The following is a 12,208-nucleotide window of genomic DNA, read 5'->3' on the forward strand; positions in this document are numbered from 1 at the left end:
TGAATCGAAAATGCGTTAAGTCTGTTGTTTATGCCTGTTTGTTCACCCGTCAGACGGCGGACCGCGGAACATGTAATACTAAACGGCGGATCGCGCGGAACTGCGGACCATAACAAAATAGCTCAATACTAAACGGCGGACCGGGCGGAACTGCGGACCGAGCGGAACATAACAAAATAGCTCAATACTAAACGGCGGATCGCTCAACTTGCAATACTAGACGGCGGACGGAGCGGAACTGCGGACCGAGCGGACAACTACAAAGACCACAATGTAAACAGCGGACCGCGGATCTGGCGCAACTCGCAAATGTCGCAATACTCCTAATTTCTGAAAGGGTACCTTTTATTTTGGCAATAAGGAGCATACCGAACATAAGGACATCTTGTCTAGGGCAGTGGTTCTCAACCTTTTTCATCTCGCGGACCTGTAAAATTTTGAAAAATGTTCGGCGGACCGGTGAATTTTAGAAATTGAAATCAACCCAAAATGTAAAGTATGCAGCCGGTTTTTACAAGTACCGTATATGGCAAGAGAGTGACATTTTTAGGGCTTTGATCGTAATTAATTATGTTCATGTGACTTTAAGGTAGTGAGTCTACTAAGTCGGGGTAAAATCGCCTTTCCCAGATGAACGTGCTACCGCCGAGAGTCCCTTACAGTCTTTCGCGCCGTATGCCGTGGATTTAAACGACCACGCCAACTCGAATAATATTCTTCTCTTCGACAATATCGAGAGAAGAAGTGTTTCGGAGTCGAATCAAGCACCTTGTCGTGCTACCTTGCTGAATGATCATTGCCCACTACCACCAGACGTAGGCTACTCTGTATACTACGGATACAATGCGCAGCACAAAAACACCTGGCAACAGCTATACCTGGCTAATGACCATACACAAAACCAGTGCCGAAAAGGCTCGTCGTCAGTTAACCTCCCGAAAAACGTTGGTCTTGGGCCCCCTACAGTTTGATGGATGCTTTCACCAATGCTTGTGAGCACATCCATTCTAACCAGTGCAGGTAGAGACTTTACGCAGCTTAATCGTGGGAAGCGTGGAAATTTTATATAATTCATGACCGAAACACGGTCAATAATATTGGTAATTGCCTACATAATATTGCTATTTTTTATCTTATCAGAATTATCAGATTTTCCGGTAGAGCTGAGTGAGGTTTCGTCTTGGAAAATTTAGGGCATGTAATCAAATTAAACATATTCTGATGGGACTCTTGCAATACTTACTTCGTTACATGTCATTAATTAATGACCTACTGTCTGTTATATGGTGAATAGTAGGGATGGTGTGAACCTCTGAAATGTTCAGGTTCGTGTGAACGCGAACCTTTTTAAAAGGTTATGTGTGAACGCGAACGTGAAATTCATGACTTCAGGTGACGTCGTTTTGATAATTTTTGACGATGACTTGCAAGAGAATAAAAGCTTACGCTTAGGTCAGACCGGACAATATATTCGGCGTCTGAGAATTGCTACATTGATATTGAGCAGAGTGTAAAACGGGTTTCTACACTTGCTACCGATATTATCCCGTAAACATCATTCGCAGACTACCTATACACGTCCTACATGTATAGCGTATTTCGGTGTGTTATTGCGGGTCAAGCTCACACCAGAGTCGCTAAACATTCACAAGCGGGAAACTATATATTTCGAGCAAACTTTGGTAACAAAGCTAGCAGAATTTTTTAGATTGTCAAGGTGCATCCTCAATTGCTCATATAGTGTTGCATTGTTCTGCTGCCAGCATATGCATAAAGTGGCCCGCAGTTGAAATACAAAGAATTGCAGCCAAAGACATTATAATGACGTGGAAAATTGTAATATAGGAAAAAGATTCACAGTGCAGAACCTACGAAGGTTCGTTTGTGAACGTAAACCTTTAAATTTCTGAGGTTCACACACAGATCTTGAACGTGAACCTCACGTTCAGACCTTCCCTGGTGAATAGATATTGAAATCACCAAAGCGCACTAAACTAAAAGATGCACACAGTTCCAAATTGCTATTTCTTAACTGAAAAATAATCTTGCTCTGTGGGATGGCGTTTTTCCTGTGGGGTAGAGATTGCCAGGACAGTGAAATTCGGCTCCAGCCATTTAAGTGCCTATGGACAATTTGCCATATCTATACCAAGGTTTTCGGTCTACAAAGGGCAGTCCTTTTTGACCAAGGTTTTCTTGCTTCTAAATTTTTGGCACTCTTTTCCCAGTCCTATGTTTGCCTAAACTTTATCATGTGTTGGTGCGTCGTGGCGCGGCAATGGGTGACGCCGAAAATGCCTAATCTAATAAATTATGCGTATTTCTTGGCGAAAGGACGACCAAAATTCAAAGTATTTAGTGACACAAAATCGGGTAAAGCGTGAGAAAAATTTGAAGGAAGTTGGATGAAGTTTCAACTAAAATACTCTATAATTTATGTTCATTCACGAAATACCTTCGGTCCCCCTTCAATTGGGGGTTAGTGGTGCGGCAGTTACGATAGGGCGTAGGCTACTGCACAAAATGAATGAATGGAAAACGAATAATCGTGCAAATTGCGCATTTTTGCGAGTCAGCTCGTACTTGTCGCTCGTTCGCATGTCGTCAAATGACACGGCTTGAACTTCAAGTCAAATGTTTCCAGACCTAATATTACCTCACGAAGTTCTCAATCAGTTTAAATTTTGATGTTTTATTTATTTTATCGATGGACAAGCCTTCACCATATCGCATCTTGAAATTAAGGTATAAAACTGTAAAATCATAGTGTCCTATATGGTGTCGACACAAGCAAATCGCACGGTTCAATGAAATTGTATCACGTTACAGTTTCCATTTGGCTACAGGCAATTTGACGGTGATTTTTGACCGGCTTGCCGAGCATTAAATTTGATGAATCGGGTATCAATCGGAAGCTGACTCTGCACTGATTACGAAAATATAAATTTTATTCCGCTCGCGGCCCTGGAACCCCCACAATCAGCCCCCAATTATTCATTGTCGAGTAGATTGGCAGTGTGACGCAACAAGTATGTCTGGCGAAACGAGAGACTCGCTCAAGAGCAAGGATGCGGCCGAGCGGCGAGAGTGGGATCAGCTGACGTCGCGGCAATAGCGATTTGCAAACGCGCCACAGAGAAACGCTGCGCTGTTGATACTTTTTCTATGCGTTTCGGTACAAGCGAGCACACACCAGCCTTTCCTTTCCTAACTAAACACTTTTTTACAGCCAGACTGTTCTGAGTCAAGTGTACCTGTTTGATGCTGGTGTGATTAGACTAGATGACCTTCACGGTCTTATCGATCATTCCTATCTAATACCGAATACTGTGCACGCATATTTTCTGTACCACCATCACTGCCGTTTGTTATGTATTTTGGTTCGATGAAAAATAAAGACTCTCTCTCTCTCTCCTTGACTTGTAAGGGTAGAACTGGGTCCACGGAATGTATTAGGGCCCTACCAATTTTCGCGCAATATCCTTTAGCTGATAGAGATATGTAGGCTACGTCTAAGTAGTCTACATTGGATATGTCAGATTATTATGATATCGATTGCCTTAGCCCGCTTGTTGCGTAGGGCTCCAGAGATGCGTGGCGCTGTTGATACTTTTTCTATGTGCTTCGCTAAAAGCGAGCACACACCAGCCTTTCCTTGACTTGTAATGGTAGAACTGGGTCCACAGAATGTATTTGGTCCCTACCAATTTTCGCGCAATCCTTCAGCTGTTAGAGATATTTCTAGTAAGAAATATATACTTTCAAGTAATAAGATTCACTCAAGACAGCAAATTTAGATAATGTAAATATATCATATTGTAGTAATACAATTACAGTGTTGAGTTTTCACTCTAGTCCCCATAAGCACCACGTCGGTGACCTTGCCAAATTCCGAGAAGTCAAAAAAGTGCAAACTCTGTTGGGCCGAATGGACAATGGACATTCAGTTATTCACAGATGCGAAAAAAATACTGCAAATCCGTATTACGTAAGTTACATTAGGAATATATATACAGGCTACAGAATGAATATAATTCAAATATCTGTGATACCACTGTATTACTTTTGACGCAAAAGGTCCCCGGCATTCAAAAAAACTATTTGGTGATTGAAAAATGCTAAACCAACTTCCAACGTCAACGTTTATAGTGATATCAGATATATTTCAGTGAAAAACAAAGGTATGAATTTGGTGGTAACATTTTGGAATCATTTGGCAGGTATGGCCCGCAAGCAGGGCCGTAACAGCACTTCGTCAGGCCCCCCCCAAAACGTTGGCCTCGGGCCCCCTACAGGGTGATAAACCGAACTTCTGGGGGGCTTCGCCCCCCAGACCCCCCTTTCACTATCCGCTTTTTCCCGCTATTTGACATCTGCATTGGGTGTCCGTTTATTGAGTCAGCTTTTCCCGCCTCGAAGCGCGAAAAATTTCAGTAAATCATGATTGAATCAGGCAATATGATCGGAAATTACATATATAGTGCTATCAATTTTGATCCTCTCTCTGCTCACGTAATCAGATTTACCGGTAGAGCTGAGCGAGGTCTGTTTGAAAACGTAGGACCGCCCAATAATAATTAGACATCTTCGGGCGTATACCCGTTGGCAGGAACGAAAACAGCACTTTGTCAGCCCCCCACAAAACCTTGGGTTGGAGGTTCTCATAGGGTGATAAACCGCCCCCCCCTCATCACAGTGTTCGCTTTTGCCACGATATCAGCTGCACTGTTTAGTGAGCCAGCTCGAAGCGCGCTAAATTTTCGATAATTCATGATACAATCGGTCAATAAGATCGGGAATTGCATATATATTGCTATCAATATCTTGTCCTCTCTGCTCACGTTATCAGATTTACCGGAAACTGTAGGGCCCGGAAATAATAAAATTAAGCATCTTCGGGCGGGCGGACCCGTTGGTATGACTTCGTTACATGATTTTATTTCGTGACCTCCTGTCTGCTATATCAAAAATATAGAATCGTTCAAACGTATTAAACTAAAAGACGCACACGATTTCAAATTGGTATTTCTTCACTGCCATATATTTTTTTTCCTGCCGGATGGTATTTGTCTTCTGAGGTTCAGATTGCCAAGACAGGAACATATGGCGCCAGTCATTTAGGCGCCTATGGACAATTAAACCTATTATTTTGTATATATAACGAAGTTTTCGGTCTGTGTAAGGGCAGTCCGTTTCGGCCAAGCTTTTCGCGCTGCCGCAATCGTTCTGGCACACTTCTTGGAGTCGCATGTAATATGTCCTAAATCGTTATATATCTTGGTGCGTAGTGGCGTGTTAATGGTCAACTCCGATATGTCCATTTCTATAAATCTTGCGTGTTTTTTCTTGGAGGAAGAGTATCAAATAATCAAGATATTTGGATACTTTAAATCGCGCGCAGCGCGAAAAATTTGGAAAAAATGGCATGAATTTAAAAAAAATACTCTATAATTTATGCTAATTCACGAAATAATTTGGGGCCCCCTTCGAGCTCGGGCCCCCCCAATTGGGGGTTTGGGGTGCGGCAGTTACGGTGCTGCCCGCAAGCTTTCTAGTAACGGATTGAATCCGGACAGCGATACCAGTTTAATTCGACACTCCTGCTGTTAAACTTTATTCAACAATCAACATTTTACCTGCTGCATTCGCGGACCAAGTCCTACCCATACGGATCAAATAAAAGCTTGTAATGTATGCGCATGCTCAATGCTCCCTGTTCACACTTAACCATAAAAGCGACTATATAGAAAGTATCGATACCCGCCATCAACAGCGCGACGCGTCTCTGGAGCCTTCGCAACAAGCGGGCTAAGACAATCGATATCATAATAATCTGACATATCCAATGTAGACTACTTAGACGTAGCCTACATATCTTTATCAGCTGAAGGATATTGCGCGAAAATTGGTAGGGCCCTAATACATTCTGTGGACCCAGTTCTACCCTTACAAGTCAAGGAAAGGCTGGTGTGTGCTCGCTTGTACCGATGAAACGCATAGAAAAAGTATCAACAGCGCAGCGTTTCTCTGTCGCGCGTTTGCACATCGCTATTGCCGCGACGTCAGCTGATCCCACTCTCGCCGCTCGGCCGCATCCTTGCTCTTGAGCGAGTCTCTCGTTTCGCCAGACATACTTGTTGCGTCACACTGCCAATCTACTCGACAATGAATAATTGGGGGCTGATTGTGGGGGTTCCAGGGCCGCGAGCGGAATAAAATTTATATTTTCGTAATCAGTGCAGAGTCAGCTTTCGATTGATACCCGATTCATCAAATTTAATGCTCGGCAAGCCGGTCAAAAATCACCGTCAAATTGCCTGTAGCCAAATGGAAACTGTGACGTGATACAATTTCATTGAACCGTGCGATTTGCTTGTGTCGACACCATATAGGACACTATGGTAAAATGCTTGGCGGACCGGCAGGAAAGTCGTCGCGGACCGGCGGTTGAGAACCACTGGTCTAGGGTAACTATGGAGTGTCTTCAAGTGTGGCAACGTAGTACCAACACACCCCAAACATACCCCAGACTTGATGTCCATAGGCTTCAATGCAGTACGAACACACCTCAGACATGATGTCCGGGTTGTAACGCAGTACGAACACACCCCAAACATAATGTCCTGGTTGCAATGCAGTACTCTACTAACACACAACATACATGGTATATATCGACTATCTCTGATCGAGGGGTAATTTCTATGTATGTTTCTACTTGAGTAGTAATTATAATGAAATGTAACTAGCTAACTCTGATGCTTTCTTTTCGATGGATGTTTCCATCACGTCGGTGATGGTGCTCTTAGTCTATCGAGCTAAATAAGGAAAGCACTTTTTATATTGGAACATGCCAGTAGGTTTTCATCTGCTCACTCTTCTAGTGGTTACGTTTCTGGACTATATCCAAATTAACAGATAATTTAAAGTTGAAATACGAACTGTTTACTTTCTAACATGTAGAAAATAGTTTTTTTGCTCGAACACGATAATTTGGCAAGGGAAAACTTATAACAACTTCGTATATAAATCCCAGAAGGATCTCTCAATGAAAACGACGGGTCAGACGACAGATTACACAAACGCAAATCGTGGACTGACTGAACAAATATAATAGCAGACTTAAGATGAATATGCTTGTCTTAAAGATTAAGCCATGCAGGTGTAAGTACGAACTGAACGTAAAGTGAAACTGCGAACGGCTCATTATATCAGCTTGAAGGTATGTCAGATTATGGATGTCACCTAGCTACTAGGCTAGTCAACCTTCTGTTATGGTTCTCACAGTCTTAGTTGAAAATGACTTAGTTTTCCAACGGGGACATCAGATGAAGTACATTTAATATGTGTATTCTGGTGTAAACTGATTACCACTGCTCCCGCAGTCCAGGATAATAAGAGGATAATAATTGGGTTATATTTTTCATCTGAAGTTACACACAATGTACAACGCGATAAAGACACAATGCGATGTGATGGACAGATAGGAGGATGTCGAACGACACGCATGTAGTTGCAATCCTTTTAATCTAACATCCACTTCGGCCTAGAGTGCCCGATGTCACAATTCTTTTCGATCTTGATCTTGTTGAGACCGCGACCCTTTCTACTAGTTCTTTCCATTCCTTTTAAGTGCTTTCTTTCGTTTTGGTCTTTTATTGGGCTTTTTTGTCGCCGTAAGAACGGCAACGGCGGGGGGAGAGGAGCCCAGATAAACCTCCGATGGGAATCGAAACGGATCCGACCGATTGGTGAACGCTTATCGTTACCACTACGCTATCTCCCCCGTCCATTCGACAACTTCCTATCTTTTCATTGTATGGCAGTGTTGTAGTCTTTTGAAATGATGAAATTGTTAATAGCAGTTCTATTATAGAACCGACACTGTGGCCCGGTGTCAACAGATTACAATGTCATGATCGTTAAAGTTTACTACATTTTAGAAATACAAAACATATAAAATTGAATAGTATATTCATATTGAAATGAACCCGAATATTTTCGGCTGACGACTTTCAACAACAGGAGTTCGTGTACCACCTAAAAATAGTACATTGAACGCTCTCTCATTCACGAAATTTCATGCTGGTGACGTCATATTTTGTGATACGATTGTTGATATACAATGTTCTTTCCATTTCTCTACTAGTTGCTGACGGTTAGCCCTGACGAGTGTCAGCCGAAAATATTCGGGTTCATTTCAATATGAATATTGAATATACTATTCAATTGTATATTGAAGTTCTGTACATCCAAGAAGCTCTTCAAAACATATAAAGTACAAAACGACATGGATTAAAGTAAAATTGTGTCGTAACTCAGAACTTCACGTTGAAGTATTACATTACTTGACAAAATGAAATTACTTGACAAAATTTTCAGCAAAATATAAGCTTCGACAAAGTCCAGGAAAAGAAACCTTGAGAAAATTACGAGATGCGCCTGATCCGCGGTCCACCGTTTACATTGCAAATTTTGTGATAGTCCGCCGGTCCGCTCCGTCCGCCGTTAGTATTACATGTTCCGCGGTCCGCCGTTTAGTATTGAGGCATAGTGTCCTATATGGTGTCGACACAAGCAAATCTCACGGCTCAGTGAAATTGTATCACGTCACAATATCCATTTGGCTACAGCCAATTTGACGGTCATTTTTGACCGACTTGCCGAGCATTAAATTTGGTGAAATGGGTATTAATCGAAAGCTGTCTCTGTACTGATCACGAAAATATAAATTTTATTCCGCTCGCGGCCCTGGAACCCCCACAATCAGCCTCGAATTTTTCATTGTTATAGAGATTGGCATTGGGACGCAACAATGCTGAACAATGCTGTCTGGCACTTTTTCTCTTGAGCTGCTCTCTCGTTTCGCCAGACAGCATTGTTGCGCCCCAATGCCAATCTCCAAAACAATGAAAAATTTGAGGCTGATTGTGGGAGCTCCAGGGCCACGAGCGGAATGAAATTTATATTTTAGTAATCACTGCAGAGTCAGCTTTCGATTGATACCTGTTTTACCAAATTTAATGCTCGGCAAGCCGGTCAAAAATCACCGTCAAATTGCCTGTAGCCAAATGGAAATTGTGACGTGATACAATTTCACTGAGGCATGAGATTTGCCTGTGTCGACACCATATAGGACACTATGATTGAGCTATTTTGTTATGGTCCGCCCGGTCCGCTGTTAGTATTACATGTTCCGCTATTCCGCGGTCCGCCGTTTAGTATTGAGCTATTTTGTTAGGGTCCACTCGGTCCGCAGTTCCGCCGTTTAGTATCACAAGTTCCGCTAGTTTCGCAGTCCGCTCGTTCCGCCGTTTAGAGTTGCCCTTGTGTGGGCGGCGGGAAGAAGCGAGAGTGCAGCGGGGTTGTCAGGGTGTTGCTGTTCAATTTGGCTTTATTTATTGCTTCCTTTCAATGCATACATCTTCAATTACAGATACATTGAGTCCGAATGATACTGATTGACAGTGACTAACTAATGTACTTAATTTGCAGTAGCTGGATCGACCGGTACTGAGGTAGCTCCTTATCTGCCAGCCTAGTGATGCTTCAGACTCAGCATTTCCTCCTATATCTTTGTCATGTAATCTGAGGTATGAGTCTCTACATATTTGAAACAGCCGCGCTTAATTATAGTAATATATAACTCGAATCATAGTGACATGACACTATTGTATTAGTATGATAGTTTGAGAAATGAGGACTTGAGAATCAGATCAGATATCTGCATACCCGGAATTGGTTTATCTTGCCTTGAGGGCATTAACGGTGCATTTTCGACGCTTTGAGCTTCGAATAAACTTGCATATTTTTTTGCTTGTTTTTGCAGTGAGCTTCAGGAATCGTTTTCACACAGGATTGTTACTGGCTCACATATTCTGAGTCTTCATCTTCACCCGTAGGATCATTAGTGCTAATTTTGTGTTGAGCATTTGCTCGGAAGAGTAATCACAAGATGCATGGTGGTGTCAAAAGCCATAAATGTTATATATGGGGGAAAGACTTCGCACAAAGCAGCCTAAAGAGTCACATCACTATTCATGCTGGAGTCAAAAATGCAATGTTTGTGGGAAGGAATTCGTGCTTGAGAACAACCTCAAAAAACACATGGATATTCATGTTAGAGTTGAAAGCCATGAATGTGATGTTTGTGGGATGGAATTCGTGCGAAAGGATGTTCTCAAGGCTCACATGGCAATTCATGCTGGAGTCAAAAGCTATGGATGTGTTGTTTGTGGGAAGGAATTCGTGCGGAAGTGTAGTCTCAAGGCTCACATGGCAATTCATGCTGGAGTTGAAAGCCATAAATGTGATATTTGTGCGATGGAATTCGTGAAAAGGAGTCACTTAATGGAACATATGGCTATTCATGCTGGCGCCAAAAGCCATAAATGTGATGTATGTGGGAAAGATTTCACGAAAAGTGGAAATCTCAATAGACACCTGGCTATTCATGCTGACATCAAAGGCCATACATGTTATGTATGCGGAAAAGACTTCACGGAAAGTGGCAGCCTCAAGCAACACATGGATTTTCATGCTGGCGTCAAAAGCCATGCTGGTGATAAAAGACATAAATGTGATGTATGTGCCATGGAATTCGTGCAAAAAGGCAGCCTCAAGAGACACTTGGCTATTCATGCTGGCGTCAAAAGCCACAAATGTGATGTATGTGGAAAAGACTTCACGGAAAGTGGCAACCTCAAGAAACACCTAGCTATTCATGCTGGCGTCAAAAGCCATAAATGTTATGTTTGTGGGAGGGAATTTGTGCGGAAGAGTGGTCTCAAGAGACACATGACTATTCATGGTGGTGTCAAAAGTCATAAATGTGATGTATGTGGGAAATACTTCACGGAAAGTGGCGGTCTCAAGAATCACCTGCCTATTCATGCTGGCGTCAAAAGCCATAAATGTTATGTTTGTGGGAAGGAATTCGTGCGAAAGTGTAGTCTCAGGGCTCACATGGCAATTCATGCTAGAGTTGAAAGCCATAAATGTGTTATTTGTGGAAGGGAATTCCTGAAAAAGGGTTATCTAATGGAGCACATGGCTATTCATGCTGGCGTCAAAAGCCATAAATGTGATGCTTGTGGGAAAGACTTCACGGAAAGTGGCAGCCTCAAGGAACACCTGTCTATTCATGTTGGCGTCAGAATCCATAAATGTTATGTTTGTGGGAAGGAATTCGTGCGAAAGTGTAGTCTCAAGGCTCACATGGCAATTCATGCTGGAGTTGAAAGCCATAAATGTGATATTTGTGCGATGGAATTCGTGAAAAGTAGTCACTTAATGGAACACATGGCTATTCATGCTGGCGCCAAAAGCCATAAATGTGATGTATGTGGGAATGACTTCAGGAAAAGTGGAAATCTCAATAGACACCTGGCTATTCATGCTGGCATCAAAAGGCATACATGTGATGTATGCGGATAAGACTTCACGGAAAGTGGCAGCCTCAAGCAACACATGGATATTCATGCTGGCGTCAAAAGCCATAGATGTGATGTTTGTGCCAAGTAATTCGTGCAAAAGGGTGACCTCAAGACTCACATTGCTATTCATGCTGGCGTCAAGAGTCATAAATGTGCTGTATGTGCAAAGGCATTTGTGCAAAAGATCAACCTCAAGAGACACATGGCTATCCATGTTAGTGGGAAGAGTCACAAATGAATTCACGGGTGCATGCGAAATTGACGAAATGAGTAATAATTTATCAATTTTGCATCGATGTAAAGCAACGAATTTTAAGTACCAAATTAAGCACGTTTAATTGTTTCAATAATTTAGTGTGAAAGGTGATTTCGTTTAGTTGTATGAATTCGGTGGAAACGAAAGCTCAGAGGTGGTCACTAGTCAGTACTTCTACTTCTGATTTTCTTTGTGACCTATTTACTTTTCGTTGTGGCTTCTTGTGAAATATATAAGGCAATCAGTTTCCACGAAAATCTTGTTCGATATAACTTGTGTAGATGTTATGTGGTCGATGTGGGCAATTTCAACATTTTTTCTGCAGGGACCCCAGCAGTTTTACCGGTATTTCAAATATGCGGTAGTCGTCCTCTTTCTCGTGCTAATATTAGCTGTGGGTTAGTGTCAACCAGTGTTGGGACAACTCGAGTCATGACAGAAATGCGTATGTATCAATAGGCCGCTCTATCTGGGTTTTCTTCCCGCCTGCAGGATTGACAATACACCAAAGTTATTTCTA

General features: G+C 42.3%; 1 protein-coding gene across 1 annotated transcript; it reads left to right on the plus strand.

Moving 5' to 3' along the window:
* Positions 1-9,231: 9,231 nt before the first annotated feature.
* On the plus strand, positions 9,232-11,799 carry LOC145447800 (uncharacterized). Its single transcript, XM_080326074.1, has one exon. It carries the CDS (start codon positions 9,979-9,981, stop codon positions 11,431-11,433), a length of 1,455 nt encoding a protein of 484 aa, XP_080182200.1. The 5' UTR covers positions 9,232-9,978; the 3' UTR covers positions 11,434-11,799.
* The last annotated feature ends 409 nt before the right edge of the window (positions 11,800-12,208 follow it).

Source organism: Botryllus schlosseri, chromosome 10 (genome assembly GCF_051294905.1).
Source record: "Botryllus schlosseri isolate E-star chromosome 10, Bs_hap1, whole genome shotgun sequence".
NCBI lineage: Eukaryota > Metazoa > Chordata > Ascidiacea > Stolidobranchia > Styelidae > Botryllus > Botryllus schlosseri.

Excerpts from the sequence above, each read along its gene's own strand:
- LOC145447800 (XM_080326074.1), top strand. The coding sequence starts at position 9,979 with ATGTTATATATGGGGGAAAGACTTCGCACAAAGCAGCCTAAAGAGTCA.